The sequence below is a fragment of the Oryctolagus cuniculus genome, chromosome 7 (assembly GCF_051225735.1).
Source record: "Oryctolagus cuniculus isolate XC-2025 breed Fujian yellow rabbit chromosome 7, ASM5122573v1, whole genome shotgun sequence".
Lineage (NCBI taxonomy): Eukaryota > Metazoa > Chordata > Mammalia > Lagomorpha > Leporidae > Oryctolagus > Oryctolagus cuniculus.
This window is the reverse complement of record NC_142873.1, coordinates 10,675,880-10,692,300: the sequence shown is the minus strand read 5'-3', so window position 1 is coordinate 10,692,300 and position 16,421 is coordinate 10,675,880. Positions and strand designations below refer to the sequence as shown.

Below are 16,421 nucleotides of genomic sequence, written 5' to 3'. Positions count from 1 at the left end.
GCTCATCCACGTCGGAAGTTTTCAACTGGGAGCTGCTGCTACTGGGTGCTGGGCTCAGGGCTCAGGGCTCGGACCCCGCCCACCCTCTCTGCCTCTGCGAGATCCTGCCCACCTGGGCCCACTCTTTCTGCACATCATCATGGGAGGCCCCAGCCTGGGAGGACCGCCTTACCCAGGAGGACGGCTGGTCGGGGCAGTGCAGCGTGCCGGAGCTGGAGTACAGGATGTCGTCTTTGACCAGCACCGACACAGCTCTCAGCATGAAGGAGAGGAACAGGTTCAGGTGGATGTAGTTCCTGGTGCAGTGCAGCTTCCTGTGGGGGCAGGGAGAGACACAGTCCACCACACTGTTGACTGCTGACAACCTTCATCTTAAGGTTTTCCTCTTTTTTAGGGAAGTTATTCAATTATCTAGCTACCCCTCTGTCGTCGTGTATCTGTTCTTTCCGGTTCTGCTTTATGATAAAGATTGTTCAGCATAAGCCTTCCCCCTTGTTTCGGGCTGTTTCCTACGCTGGGATCCTAGGAGCAATTTCAGGACACAAGTTTAAAGCCAAGCTGTGCGTGAGCCTGCCTGGCAGGTGTGCAGCCTTGGCCGCTCCCGAGCTGCCAGCGGGGGGCTGCTCCTTTGCCCCTAGCGTCCCCGACGTGGCTCTGCGGTCATCAGCAACCTCCCTCCTCTCCTGCCTCGTCTCTGTCTACCTCGTGCTCGGATTCTTCCACCCAAGACAGAGGGCAGCACCAGCCACCGTCACATCGGTGAACCGATGCCTGGGCTCGAAGGCCTTGCCTGCAGCTGTCATGTGACTTCCTCCGTCAGGTGGAGGGGCTGCCTTCCATGAAAACTGATGTTCTCCTGGTCACACTCCCGCCACGCAAGGTGAGCCCCACGCCTTCCCTCCCCCGGGAATCCCACCCCTGCTACACTGGGTCTCCCTGTCTCACGCACACAGCACAGCCACCAAGAATGCTCGGCACAACCAAACACCAGGTGGGTTCCCTCCCACCACAGCTGTGCCCCCTCTTTTTGTCACGTGGGCTGAAGCCTGCCCTCTGACCCACTCTTGACCCTTGACCTGTGCTGTCCATGTCTGCACATCACGAATGAGAGTGAAATGTGGCTAGTCTTGGGACTGCACTCACATTTCAATTTAAGTTTACAAAGTGGAAGTAGGGTGAACTATTTTGCCATTATACATAACTTCCTTGTCTTGGTGATGCTACATTTTACTTCAAATGTAGCATTCTGTGTCTTCTAATATTTCACTCACTGGCCTAGTTGACATCAGGTTAATGATTTTTTTTTTCTGATTCATGAATGGAACATTGTAATATATGAGTATTTTCTAGAGACAGCATGAAGTTTTAGTAACAACTGTGTAAGTCGCAGTCAGCTATTAAGTGGACACACTTATGTTAATTGTAACTATTCTCCTGGTTTGATTATAATTATTTTTCTGGTTTAAAGCAAAAGCAAATTTTAGAATTTCAAATGAAGAAATATTATTATATAGAATCAAATGAAGGTGAGCAAATAGCACCACGACCAGAGACACACAGACCCCGAGAGGCGGGAAGAGGCTTTTCAAGAGGCCTCATGGTGACGGTGGCTGCAATCCGCCATGGCAGAGACAAATGGAAAAGCTCTTCATTGTGTGCGGAAGACGTCTGCGACAAAGTGGATGGGCCGAAGGGATGATTTAGCGAATAGATGTTGGATTTGATAAGGAGCTTCCCATCTACTGTGAACAAATTTAAAAACTGACAAAATTAATCATCTGAAATCAATTAAAACTCCATCAAAGGTGGTCAGTGAACACAATGGAGCAGGTGCCCCCAGAACCTTCTAACACACACCCAAAACACTTGACAAAAACTGCTCCAATCAATGTTATTGCAACTCTGGGAGAGAATCAATGGTATATATAGTGGCTTATACTTTATACTTATACTCTTATATCCTGGCTTCGGATTGGCCCAGCTCTGGCCATAGCAGCCATTTGGGGAATGAGCCAGTGGATGGAAGTTCTCTCTCTCTCTCTCTCTGTAACTCTGCCTCTCAAATAAATACATAAAATTATTTTAAAGATTTTTTATTTATTTTATTTGACAGGTAGAGTTAGACAGTGAGAGAGAGAGAGAGAGAGAGAGAAAGGTCTTCCTTCCGTTGGTTCACCTCCCAAATGGTTGCTACAACTGGCGTGCTGCGCCGATCCGAAGCCAGGAGCCAGGTGCCTCCTCCTGGTCTCCCATGCAGGTGCAGGGTCCAAGCACTTGGGCCATCCTCCACTGCCTTCCAGGGCCACAGCAGAGAGCTGGACTGGAAGAGGAGCAGCCGGGACTAGAACCTGGTGCCCATATGGGATGCTGGCACCGCAGGCAGAGGATTAACCAAGTGAGCCATGGCGCGGGGCCCAGTACATAAAATCTTCAAAGATAGTTTAGAAAAGTCATTAAATAAACAACTGTAACCCACAGCAAGGGACAATAACAAATCTTTGAGAGGAAGAGAATTTGATTTCCAGAGTTATGACAACATAATATCAAAAATGCACAGTTTCATCAAAAAGTATGAATCATGAAAAGAAACAGGAAAGTATAGAGGAATTACAGGAAGTGGGTTGATTAGGAAAAGAATAAGTTAATTGTCCTAAGTATATTCAAAGGAAACCATGGAAAAAATAAGTAAAACGAATCACGAGACCGATGTCTCAACAAAGACTATCAACAAAGGTGCAGAGATCAGAGGAAGTAACCAAGCAGAAAGTTCAGCATTGCGATGTGTAACAACTGAAGTGGAAAACACACTAGAGAAGATCACAGTGGACTTGAGCAGGCAAAGGAACCAGTGACCTGTGGACGGGTCAAGTGAAATGATTCGATCTGAGAAGCAGAAAGAACAAGAATAAAGCAACTTGTGGCATACCACAAACACACCAGTGTATGGATAATGGGAGTCCCGGGAAGCTAATCCCAAATGTCATGAAATTACAAAGGATCTCAATTAGCCAGTCTCCAACAGAGGAGAGTTGAAGGAGTCATTCTCTTCATTTCAAAACCTACTACAGACTACTGTAATGTACGGCAGAGAGACCCACAGAGCATAAATGAGGGTCCAGAAGTGACCCGCACATCCATGGCCGACTGATCTCTGACAAGTGTGGCAAGAACTCGACAGGGACAGAACAGTAATTTCATTTTTTAATTTTAAAATTTTTTTTATTTATTTTTATTTTTATTTTTTGACAGGCAGAGTGGACAGTGAGAGAGAGAGACAGAGAGAAAGGTCTTCCTTTGCCGTTGGTTCACCCTCCAATAGCCGCCGCGGCCAGTGCGCTGCAGCCGGCGCACCGCGCTGATCCGATGGCAGGAGCCAGGTGCTTTTCCTGGTCTCCCATGGGGTGCAGGGCCCAAGCACCTGGGCCATCCTCCACTGCACTCCCTGGCCACAGCAGAGAGCTGGCCTGGAAGAGGGGCAACGGGACAGAATCTGGCGCCCCGACCGGGACCAGAACCCAGTGTAATTTCAACAAATTGTGCCAGGACAGTCACAGGGGGACATCATAGCCTACATAAAAATTAACTCAAAATCAAAGGCCTAAATATAAGAATTAAAATGGTAAAACTTTTATGAAAAAGCCTAGGGATTTGGCAATGGTTTCCCAAAAGCGCAAGCAACAAAAGCAAAAAATAGATGAAATGGACTTAATAAAGATTAGAAAGTTTTATGTATCAAAGGACATTATCAAAGCAGTTCAAAGAGAACTAAGAACAGGAGAAATATTTTCACATGGAATACAGGTGGTCCTCAACTTAGCAGTTTGCACTAGGATTCTTCCATTTTTTTTTTTTTATGGTACCTGCAACAAGCCACACATATTCAGGAGAAACTATACCTCAAATTTTGAATTTTTATTTTTTCTTGCTACATTCGCTATTCTCTCATGATACTGAGGAGCATCTATATCTGATGAGGGTTAATACACAGAATTTATAAAGAATTCTTAAAACTCAGCAACAAAGGCCCAAACAGCCTCATTAGAAACTGACAACGATCTGACCGTAGATTTCGGCAGAGAAGATATACAAACCAACAAGCGCATGCAACCACAACAGGATATCACATCACACTCCCCAGGAAGGCACCGGTAGTAATAATAATAATTACAAAAAGAAAACAGAAAATATCCAGTGTTGCAGAGGATGTAGCAGAATTGGGACCCTCTTCCAGCGCTGGTGAAGTGGTGTGGCCACCGTGAGAGCAGGCTGGTGGTTTCTCTGATGTCCCGGGAGAGCACCCCCAGGCATAAGCCCCAGAGCTGGAACCAGGAATTCAAGGAAGACTTGTTCACAGTAGCTCTACTCGCAACAGGAAAAGGCGGAACAACATCAGTGCCCAGCAGACGGATGGATAACCAAAAGGTGGCGTACTAATGTATTTAAATAGCAGTAAACCATGAAGACGCAAAGGGACGGACTGGCTACAGCGTGCATGGATTCATTCTTTCTCTCTTTCTCTCTTTCTCTCTTTCTCTCTTTCTTTCTCTCTCTCTCTCTCTCTCTTTCTTTCTTTCTTTCTTTCTGTATTCATTTGACAGGTAGAGTTACAGACAGTGAGAGAGACAGAGAGAAAGGTCTTCCTTCCATTGGTTCACCCCCTCAATGGCTGCCACAACCGGTGCACTGCGCCGATCTGAAGCCAGGAGCCAGGTGCTTCTCTTGGTCTCCCATGCGGGTGCAGGGCCCAAGCACTTGGGCCATCCTCCACTGCACTCCTGGGCCACAGCAGAGAGCTGGACTGGAAGAGGGGCAACCGGGACAGAATCCGGCGCCCCGACCAGGACTAGAACCCGGTGTGCCGGTGCCGCAGGCAGAGGATTAGCCTAGTGAGCCGTGGCGCCGGCCTTGCATGGATTCTTGAAAGCATTATGCTGAGTGGAGGAAGTCAGGCACAAAGGCTGCATACATTACAGGATCCTACTTCTATCTCGCAGGTGGACCCCAGAGTCGGAAGGCAGCTCAGTGGTTCCTGGCTCTGGGAGGAACACGCACAGGCGGCTGGATGTGCTGGGGTTTCTGTCTGGGATGGTAACTCTGGATCTACAGAGTGGTAACAACTGGACAACTGTACACTTTCAGATGGGTAAATAGATTTTACAGCACATGCACCTTACACCATTTAAAAAAATTCCAACAAAGAATTTTAAACAATTTTAGCTAGCTGTAAATCAATTTGGATTCCCCCCCACACAACTAATTTTTATTTAGCAACACAGTGAAAGAAACTCTTATTTATGAAAATGTTGCAGAAAAATATAAAGAGCAGACTAAAAATATTTTACAAAAAAGTGAAAATTTTTCAATTAAGCCAAATTATTGGCCATAAAATGCCAGCCCTTTCTAACATAATAAAAAAATCAATTAATTTAAAACTTGAAAAGTAGCAAGTAATTCTCTTTAGTTTCAGATGATCTGTGTGGTTAAGATAAAGTCACTGGACAATGAATACTTTGAACACATTTCATTTCAGAGGACTTCTAAATTTTTAAAGCAAATTTCACCTGGTGGCCTAGAAATTTGAAATTTTAGTATAAAGTAAATTTTCAGTTATCATCTGTCACAGATAATTTCAGCTGCATATGAAAAAGAAAAGTTTCTAGCACAACAGATACTGTTCCAGCTATGTGGGTCAAAAATCTGAATTTATTGAAATTCATTTCGCACTTAAAACACAGGAATGCATTTCCTTTGTTACTCGTTTCCATTGCGTGATGCTTTTGAAAATATGTGTGCTTGGTTTTCTGGAGCATACTCTATAAAAACCACCAGGAATGTGATAAAATCTTTCAGTACATATGTGAAATGCTATGAATCTGAGAGTTTGTGGAACAGCTAAATCAACAGCACACAATGAACTTAATTATCTCGTGTGCTTTGCCAACACTGTGGGTTGAGCCGCGGAAGAATTTTATAAGTTTCACTCTATGGTACTTTCCAAATATTCAATAATAAAAAACAATGCAAGAGTAATTATGTTTTCTCATTGCAATCTCATTCAATTTGATGCCTTGAGAAAAGGAAAGCTCACTTATGAGGCAGCTAGGCATGAAAAAATATGTTGGAGGGGCTGGTGCTGTGGCACAGCGGGTTAATGCCCTGGCCTGTGGCGAAGGCATCCCATATGGGTGCCGGTTCTAGTCCCAGCTGCTCCTTTTCCAATCCAGCTCTCTGCTATGTCCTGGGATAGCAGTGGAGGATGGCCCAAATCCTTGGGCCCCTGCACCCACATGGGCGACCCAGAGGAGGCTCCTGGCTCCTGGCTTTGGATCAGCACAACTCTGGCTGTTGCAGCCATCTGGGAAGTGAACCAGCGGATGGAAGACCTCTCTGTCTCTACCTCTCTGTAACTCTTTCAAATAAATAAAAATAAATCTAAAGAAAAAAAAATATGTTGGAATGAAAACTGATGGAATATATATTATTCTAACGTGAATCAATATTTAGACTTTTAGTTGCAACAGAATCACATAAATTGAAAAATACTGTAAACATTTGGGGCAATTTTTTTTTTCATATTGAAGAACTTAGAATTGTTCACCGACTTAGGCATTATGACTTTGAATTTGATGTGAATTAACACTGACCTGAGACAGTGACTGGTAAATCCACTGAAGTTGGGAAGATGTGATTTGAAAACAAATGTCGTGTGGCTTCAGAGTTAAACACCAGTTCTTCTAGAAAAGATAAACTGGGTTTCTCCAAGTGGATGTGACTATCAAAGAAAAGTGACCTTTGGCACCCCCCAATTCATTTGCTAGAAACTTTTATGTTTGGACAGCCGAGGTATGTCTGAAAAACGCTTCCGACTGTAATTTTTTAAAAATCTGAATGCAGATCAAGTATTTACAATAAATTTGGTACCAAATTGAGATTCTGCAACTGGTAAATCAAGACCCTGGCACAGCAGGGTAAGGCCTGGGGGTCAACACGGGGAACCCCCACTGCAGTGCCCGATTCGAGCCGCAGCTGCTCTGCCTCCCATCCAGCTCCCTGCTCATGGTCTAGGAAAGTAGTGGAAGATGACCCAAGTTGGGCCCCTGCCACCTACAGGGGAGACCAGGATGGAATTCCTGGCTCCTGACTCTGACCTGCACCAGCCCCAGCCGTTGTAGCCATCCGGGGAGTGAACCAGCAATCGGAAGCTCGCTTGTTCTCTGTCACTCTGCCTTTCAAACCAATCAATCAGCCTTTCTTAAAATATTGAGTTCTGACTACTTATTGTAGACATAAGATTGTAAAAGTTATTAATATTCTTCATATTGATCTTTTGTTGATTTGGCAATATTTTGGATCTACTTATTTAAATAAAATATATTGCTAAAATAAATTTCAGTGGTTTATGTTTTTATTTATTTATTTAATTAAAGATTCATTTACTTATTTGAAAGGCAAAGTTACAGAAAGAGAGGGCAGAGAGAGAGAGAGAGAGGGAGGTTGGTTGGTCGGTTGGTTGGTCTTCCATCTACTGGTTCACTCCCCAATGGCTGCAAATGGGCGAGAGCTGGGCCATTCCAAAGCCAGGAGCCAGGGGCTTCTTCCAGGTCTTTCATGTGGGTGCAGGGGTCCAAGTATTTGGGCCATCTTGCACTGCTTTCCCAGGTGCACTAGCAGGGAGCTGGACTGGGAGTGGAGTAGCCAGGACTTGAACTGGCGCCCATATGAGATGTACAGGCAGCAGCTTTACCAGCTATGCCACAGCACCGGCCCCTTTCTTTTTGTTTTCAAAATATGACTACTGGAACCTTTTAAATGATAGGAGTGGTTTGTCCATGGTTGTGTTGGACATCGCTGACCTGGCCCCCATCAGAGTGAGGGAGTCTGGGTAGTCTCACTTCCCTCGGGCACCGTCAAGTTGCTCAGAGCCACAGCACACTCCCTGGTCAGCTCTTCATGAAATCCTGCCCAGCTGTAGCTCCACAAACCTCACACTGGCTCCATCTGTCCAAAAGGCTGAGGCTCTTTGTCTCTCACTCATAAAATCTCTTATTTTAATTATTTTTCAATAAATACGCCCATACCCTTTCTTGCATCTGTGTGATAACCACTTTGTATATATTTAACTTGCACTTTGTTCTTCTGCCTGGAATGTACTCCCCATAAAATTCTAGCTCTTGGAATTCTGTTCTTCCTGCAAGCCCCTCATCAAATGCCAACGTGAACTTTTCGTTGAGCTTATCTTTATAGGATGCTTGCTTCTCGAAAAAACGCTGCGGACCTTTGGTTTACAACTCTCTCAAGCACTTACACTCCATTTTTGGATACTTGATGTGACTCTGAAGGCAGGGCCACCTCTAATCCATGTATCCATTTTGTCAGCACCTGCTCAGTTATTTCAGTGAAGTGAGGCAGGGCAGACGCTCATTTTATCTCTGTTGGCTTTTCTTCCCATGAGTTGAAAATTGTGAGACATTTACTTTTTTTTTTTTAAATCTTACAGAAAAATGTAGGTCTGATTTTGATGATGTGCACTGATCTCATAGATATGATTTTCAATATTTCCTAAATTACAGCAACATTTAATTGGATCATTAGGAAGCAAGATGTTCCACACAAACGCACTTTCACAGTCATCAACTTTTTAATTAACTATTAACTCTTAACAAGTCTGAAGCACATTAAAAATACATACTAGGGGCTGGCGCTGTGGCATAGCGGGTAAAGCTGCCACCTGACGTGCTGGCATCCCATATAGGCGCCAGTTCGTGTCCCGGCTGCTCCACTTCTGATCCAGCTCTCTGCTACGTCCTGGGAGAGCAGTGGAGGATGGCCCAAGTGCTTGGGCCCTGCACCCCATGGGAGACCAGGAGAAGCACCTGGCTCCTGGCTTCGGATCGGCTCAGCTCCAGCCATCGTGGTCATCTGGGGAGTGAACCAGCAGATCTCTCTGCCTCTGCCTCTCTGTAACTCTGCCTTTCAAATAAATAAATAAATACATAAATAGTTTTTTAAAGGACATACTGGAAAGACTTTGAGTGAACAGCTTATCTGACTACCTTCCCACTAAGGGGTCAGCTCGAGTTTGAAAAGTTGTCTAAGAGATCTGGAGAGCTGCAGAGGTGGTTGGGACCTGAAGGACCAGACCCTGGAGGGAGGTAAAGTCAGGCGGAGGAGCTCTTCGGGCCTCCCCAGGGTTGAGCAGACAGCAGAGGCCCAGAGCCCACACAACTCTCCCTCCACAGAGCACACAGAAACGCACAAGGGGGCCTTGGAGGTAGCAGGCGGAAGCAGCTATGACCGGTAGCACACCAAACACGGAGACGAATGCCTACAGCCCAGCCAGGGCTTGTGTTTTCCTTTCCAACGTACCCATACATTGGCTGAGGCTGAGAAATGAAGCAATGGGCAGTGGCTAACCCATCAGAAGTCCTGGAAGACATTTTAGCATCTCATGGCACTGGATGACAAAAATGGTAATCTGCCTGGGTGGCGGGGTTCCAAACTCAAGACTCCTAAGGAGCTGGGGCCCAAGATGAAAGACAAACCAGAAATAAACCACTGTGACCGAGCCTGAAATACAGCCTCGAATCAACGTAATCCCTAATTGGCTCAGGCTGCCCATTTCACCATTAAAGAAAAAAAAAAAACTATTAAATCCTCTCTAATGAGACAGCATCCAAGGCTCTACAATGTAAGTGTTTGTAATTCAGAATTAGTAGGTGTGCTGGAAACCGAGCTAAATTGAAAGCCAAGTTAAAAACAGATCCGGACATCAGAAGATCAGATACTGGCATTTTAAGACCTGGCCTATAAAATTATTCTGATATGCAAGAAAATAGATGAAGTGATGGAGAATTTTCTTAGCGAATGGAATTAAGAAAATAAAACAGAAATGTTAAACTTTGAAAAACCCTGAAACATGGGATCAGCATTGTGGAGCAGTGGGTCAAGCTGCTGCCTGCTACACTGGCACCTGATAGCTCAGCTGCTCGGCTTCCCATCCAGCTCCCTGCTAATGTGTCTGGGAAAGCAGCAGAAGACGGCCCAACTATATGGGCCTTTGCCAGCCATGTGGGAGACCTGGATGGAGCTCCTGGCTCCAGACTTTAGGCCTGGCCCAGCCCTGGCAGTTGTAGGCATCTGGGGGAGTGAACCAGTGAGTGGTCAATCTTTTTCTCTCTCTACTCTCCCCCGTCTCTGTCACTCTGCCTTTCAAATAAATAAATCAATAACTCATATATATATATATATATACACACACACACATACATATATATGAAATAAATAGGGCCAACTTTAGATTAGACACTGTAAATGAGAGCATTATGAATTGGATCAGTAGAATATGTCTGGATTAACGTAGAGAGAAACAAAATAATGGAAAAATAGAGGAGATACACAGGAAATCATGAAAATACTGAACCTAAGTCAAAATGGAGTTTTGGAAGGAAAGAAGAATGAGGAAGAAGCAATATTTGAAGAGATACCAGCCAAGAATTTTTAGAAACTGATAAATGACTGTAACAGATTAAAGAAATTTCATGAACTCCAAGGAGAAAACACACACACACACACACACACACACACACACACACACTTAGTCCCATGGGAATGAAACTGCTGCAACCTAAAGACAAATAAAAAAAGGCTTCCAAGCCCCTAGAGAACAGGACATATTACTTCACAGGAACACTGGTAAGACTGGCAGCTGACCTCAAAGCAAACAAAGACAGCATCTTCACTGCAATGCAGGTACCTGCCCACACACAAGGACAGCATCCACTGCAATGCAGGTACCTGCCCACACACAAGGACGGCATCTTCACTGCAATGCAGGTACATGCCCACAAGGCCCTCAGCACTTGGAAAACATCCTCAGAAATCACAGCAGACCAAAAATCCCACTTCACTGCCGGCAGGACTGTGCTGAAAGAACTACTGAAGGGAGAGCTCCAGGAGGGAGAAAAGCAACCTCAGGTAGAAACAGGACTCCAGGAAAGACTAAAGGGTGCCAGAAGAGATGAATGTGTGCGTGACTCTAACGAAACACTGACTTGTAAAACAAGCACCGTCCTCATCCTGTCTTCTGGGATTTAGAAGAGATGTGGAATTGGAATATGTACCAGAAACACAAAAGGCAGGAGAGGGCAAGTGGAGTTACAATGTTGCAAAGTTTTTGAGTTGACTGGGACACGGTCAAAGTAGTAATTGGAGGTTAATTCCTAGGAGAAAGGATGCCTGGTTGCATCTGAGGTGATGAGGAGGAAGCATAAAAGGTATAATTAGCAATCTAAAACGGGAACACTGGAACAACTTAAACACCCAGGCGATTCAGAAGAAAGAAGAAATGAATACTGAAGCAACAAAGAACAGTTGAGACAATTACAAAGCAAAGAAACAGAAGGTATGTTAAAGTTCAAAGTTTTCAGCAATTAGAATAAATACCAGTGTAAAAATGCTGCATTTAAAAATAAAGATTGCGAGACTAGAGATAAAAAGCAAATCCCACTTAACTGGAGCTTATAATGTTTCTCAATTAAACACAAAACACGAGGAAGTTGAAAATGATAGCATAGAAAACAATACAAAATAAAAGAAAGGTAATATATTAATACCAGGCAAAGTAGATTTTTAAGGCAAGGGGCATTACTAAACATGGTCAGTTTAACTTGGTGTGCTTCCAAAACCTAACCTTAGGTTACATCCAGCAGTGAAGGAAATAAAAGAAATAGACAAGCCTACACTTATAGTTGGAGCATAATTCTATAGTAGTGATCTAATAAGCACTTAAAACAATCAGGAGAGATTTGAAGATGAAATAACATGATTGACCAACTTGATAGAAATGATATATGGCATACCAACCAATAACTGCAGGATTTACATTGTTTTGAAGTAAAAACAAAGCTTGTACCAAAATACATCACATGCAGATTATAAAGCAAATTTCAAATAACTGAATATTGGTTCTTGGAAAACATTGATAAAATCGATAAAGTTTTATCCAGTATTCATCAAGATGAAAAAAAGATCACCAAGATCACAAGATCACCAGTAATGAAAAAATAAAGATTGATATAGGTCTTACATATATTAAAAATGTTGAAAATATAGATAAAATGGACAGATTCCTTGAAAAGAAAAATGCAACATAGGTAATGTAAGAAGAATCAGGAAATTTGAATAGTCCCATGTCTTGAAATATTTGAACTCCCAAATCAAAACCTTCTCAAAGAAAGCTCTCTGCCCAGCTGGTTTCTCTGATGAGTTCTTCCAAACAGTTAAGGAAGACTCAACCCTGCATCTATCCAAACTATTCACTTTCCTATTCGCTGGATGGGTCATTGAAACTGTTGCATCAAATAGACCTAGAACTCACAAGGAAGGAAAATTTCATGCATATAGATGCAAAAATCCTCAACAAGACCCCAGCAAAGTAAATGAAGCGTATGTTAGAAAGATACTCCATCACAGCCACGTAGGGTTAGGTTTACAGTGAAAGGTGTATTTAATGTCTGAAAATCCATCACACAACTTTTCCATATTAAATGAACAAATGATAAACAATGCTCATCTCAATATATAACTAAAATTATGATAAATTCAACAACCATTCATGACCAAAAACTCTCAGGAAATTGGAGAATGAAAGGAACTTTCTTCAACTGTCAAAGTTATTTGTTTTCAAAGTATCTATGGCAAACATTGAGTTGACAGTGAGTAACTGAAAGCTCTCATCCTGAGATCAGAAATGAAGAGCAGGATCTGCTATCACCACTTCTATTCAATACTGGACTTCACAATCAACATGAATTCCACTTAGGAGAACCCAAATGAAGTTACAGAATAATTAAAGAATTCACAAAGGAACTCAGCAAGATTGCCAAAGCAAGGTTACTGTAAGGAAATTATATTTTTCTAGAACATTAAAATATACTTTTTTAAGAAACATAATTTAACAAGTTATTTACAATAGCATAAAAATATCTATGAATGACAATCAAATATGTACATGCCTTCTACTCAAAATATCAACACATTGAGAGAAATTAAACTCAATAGGAGGATGCACTGTGATCACAAGTTGGAAGATTCCAAGTGAGGAAGACGGCCAGCATATCCAAGCTGACCTGCTGATTCAATGCAATATCAAATGATATCCCAGAATTTTTTTTTACTGCAGTTGAGTAGCTGATTTTTTTTAAATGTACACATAAATGCAAATGGCAAAGCTCTTGCCAATGAACAGGAAAAGAGTTGATGGACTTAAGATTTCTAGAACTAAAGACTCATTAAAGGTAGGGTAATTACAACAAAAATTGGACAGTGACAGACAAAAGGCAAATGGAACAGAACAATCTAGGCTCACACCTATCTAATCACCTGCTTTGGGACAAAGACGCTGCTGTGTCTTCCCAGAGAATAGTCCTGGATAATCTGAATACACATACAGAAAAAAGACAAATGAAAACCCCTACCTCACACCACACACAAAATCTACTGCAGATGATCATAAATATCAACACAGGAGGCTTAAATAAAATTTCCAGATGATGCCATGGAAGAACACGGCAAAGATTTTTTCACAGTAAGAGGAGATAAGACGACCGGAACGTGCTCAGTGGTCATGCTGGAGATGTCTCTGTGGGCATGGAAGCCTACCAGTGAGCAGGAGATGTGGCTGTAGTGCCAGGAGCCTGGTGTCGTCAGTGCTCTGCACTCCACAGCCCCGTGACCCTGGGGGCCCCCATTCTCTGCCTGGTAAACCTGGGACGGCAATAGTACTTCTCTGATGAGGATAGAACTAAACTAAATAAGCACCTGCCAGTAGCCCAGCATGGTGCCCGTTTAGCAACCCCTACCCCTTCCCGGGGTCACTGGGACCACTGTTGCCAGGCAACACCTCCCAAACAAAACTAGGTCTTGTTTCTTATCGGGGCCTACATGGCACATTTGGACTTTGTTTTCAAAGAAAGAAGCCGCTCTACTTCTCTGGGTGCAAAGAAAGAATGCAGTTACTTAACGATTTCTTAGCCATGCGTCTATCATGGACAACAAATTTTCAGTGACTGCGACAAACTGCGTTTCCTGTGTGCAATTATTGGATTGGGACAATGGAACACGTTATTTTTACATCCTAGCAAACATCACATGTTTAGTCATTGGCAAAATGACATCCAATACAGTCATGTCTTTTTCAACTGAAAAATGCCACTGACACGTGACTAGTGATGTCACCCTATAGAAGACCCGTCCAATCATTTTGCACTTACAGGACCGACATCCACACGGGCAATGATTCCAAAATGCTATTAGGCTGGCTAAGTGAATGTATCGTGCTGTACAAATGATGTATGTCAAGAATGCTGATCGTTCCATGTAGGGAAATAAGCAGAGAATTTTCTAGTTCAGCTATCCTCTGCTAGCTTTATCATTTTTTAATAAAAGATTGATTTATGGGGCTGGCGCTGTGGCATAGCAGGTGGAGACCCCACCTGCAGTGCCAGAATCACATACGGGCGCTGGTTCAAGTCCCAGCTGCTCCACTTCCAATCAAGCTCCCTGCTAATGTGCTTGGGAAAGCAGCAAAAGATGGCCCAAGTCCTTGGGCCCCTGCACTCACATGGGAGACCCTGATGGAGTCCTGGGCTCCTGCTTTCAGACTGGACCAGCCCCAGCCATTGTAGCCATTTAGAGTGAACCAGGAGATGGAAGTGTGCACTCGCTCGCTCGTTCTCTCTCTCTGCCACTCTTCTTTTCAGATAAACACAGAATGAATCTTCAAGAAAAGCCCTGATAAAATAAGCTATAAGTCATTTTATTTAGCACTAATGATGCTGAAGACATGAATTTAATCCTAATACACTCAGTAGGTTTTGCTCTAAAAAATTCTGTTCTGGGACCAAAGCCTTTATCCTTTAATCCTGATCAAGTACTTGTAAAGCAGTCGTTGATTATCAAAGAGAATAAAGGTTCATGTGGGCAGGAAACACTCAGAATTCACTACGAGCGAAAAATGAGGCAGAGTTTCAGCGCCCTTTGCACACAGTGTGTCCTGTAAGCCCTCTCCAGCCACCAACACACGGAGTCCAACAATTGTTTGAGGTAGGCTCCACCTTTTACAGCTGCACAGAGGGGTTAATTAATTTGTCCAAGGTCACACAGCTACTAAGAGACTGACTTAGGGCTTCAACCCAGGTAGTCTGACTCTTTCCTTCTTGCTCTTGAATACATTTCAGCATCTTTCAACACCAAACCCAAACCTAGGAGCTTCTGAGCGCCAGGGCAAGACCACATCAGTTCTGTATTTTCTAGCCATTTGCATAATAACTAAGTCTTTGATAAATGAGAGCCAAGCAGAATTCTCATCCAAGGCCAGTAGGGCGTCTTTATCTAAGTGCAGATTATTGAAATCAAGACATCATATTACATGCTAGCATTCTGCAAGGGTTGTTAGCACAGAGAGAGGGTGGCTCCAGGCTGGGAGGCACTGATCTGCCCCTCCTCCCTGACCCCCCAACACCTGCCCCGACGTACCCAGAAAGCCTAAGTGGGATTTGCACCTGTCTCTTGGCACCGCTGGTCATTTCCACTCCTTACCTGAACAGGCAAAGAATTATGCTTCCGGTCGCAAGGGACATCAGGGAGACACTGTAGCCCAGGGTGTAAATGGCCTTCACCAGAATATAAAAGGTGATCTACAAAGAAAGAAAAACGCATCTGTAAGCTGTCGCTGATGGCCAGCCAGCCTCGGGTCGGGGGAACCGGTCTGAGGTTTCACCATGTGTTCCCCGCCACGGACAGCCCTGGCCGGCTGACTGCCTGGAAGGCAGGGAACAGACCATCATACAGACCCACTCCTGTCCTGAGCAAAAAGATGACATTCACCACGCTGAGCATCACAGATGTCCTGTGATTATGCATGACTTCGGAGGGCTTCCTGGAAGCCAAGGGAGGAGGGCAAAGCTAGGCTGAAGCCAGGAGAGTCAGCTACGGTCCCCAGGCTGTGCCTTGGGAACAGGACCCGACCCACCTTCCGGGGGACACGTTTCCATCAGGCTCAATTGGCCCTCGGGTCTTGGTGCTCTCGAACCAGTGTGACCTCACAGGTGCACAGCTGAGGTTCTCAGAGGAGCGAACCCCCTTGGCCAGAGCTGGGGAAGGGCTGCAGCGCCCTGTACTTTTAATTTCCGTAGCATTTCTTGCTTTAGCAGACTGCGTGGCTTGATACTTTTAATCCCCACGAAATCATGGCACACAAGAGGGATGAGTGACAATCACTGGGACAGGGCTGTGGGAAGCTCTGACACACAGGGGACCCGGCCCAGAGAGGAGTGGCGTCTCGTGGAAGACGAGCCAGGCTATGTCTTCACGCCTCCCAGGGCCTGGTTCCTGGTGCACCCTTTTCTCCATGAAACCAATTC

General features: G+C 44.2%; 1 protein-coding gene across 10 annotated transcripts in view; it reads right to left on the bottom strand.

The window, feature by feature from the left end:
* VIPR2 (vasoactive intestinal peptide receptor 2) overlaps positions 1-16,421 on the bottom strand; it is a 101,722-nt gene that overhangs the window by 14,475 nt on the left and 70,826 nt on the right. For 6 of the 10 annotated variants that reach the window (XM_089299468.1, XM_002715014.6, XM_089299473.1 and 3 more), the window contains 2 exons: positions 15,598-15,695; positions 173-314 (listed from right to left, as the gene is read on the bottom strand). In XM_089299468.1, the coding sequence (XP_089155594.1) occupies positions 173-314; positions 15,598-15,695 (240 nt within the window). The remainder of the gene's footprint in view (positions 1-172; positions 315-15,597; positions 15,696-16,421) is intronic. The other 4 variants (XR_016210367.1, XR_016210366.1, XM_089299474.1 and 1 more) reach the window with 1 other exon arrangement.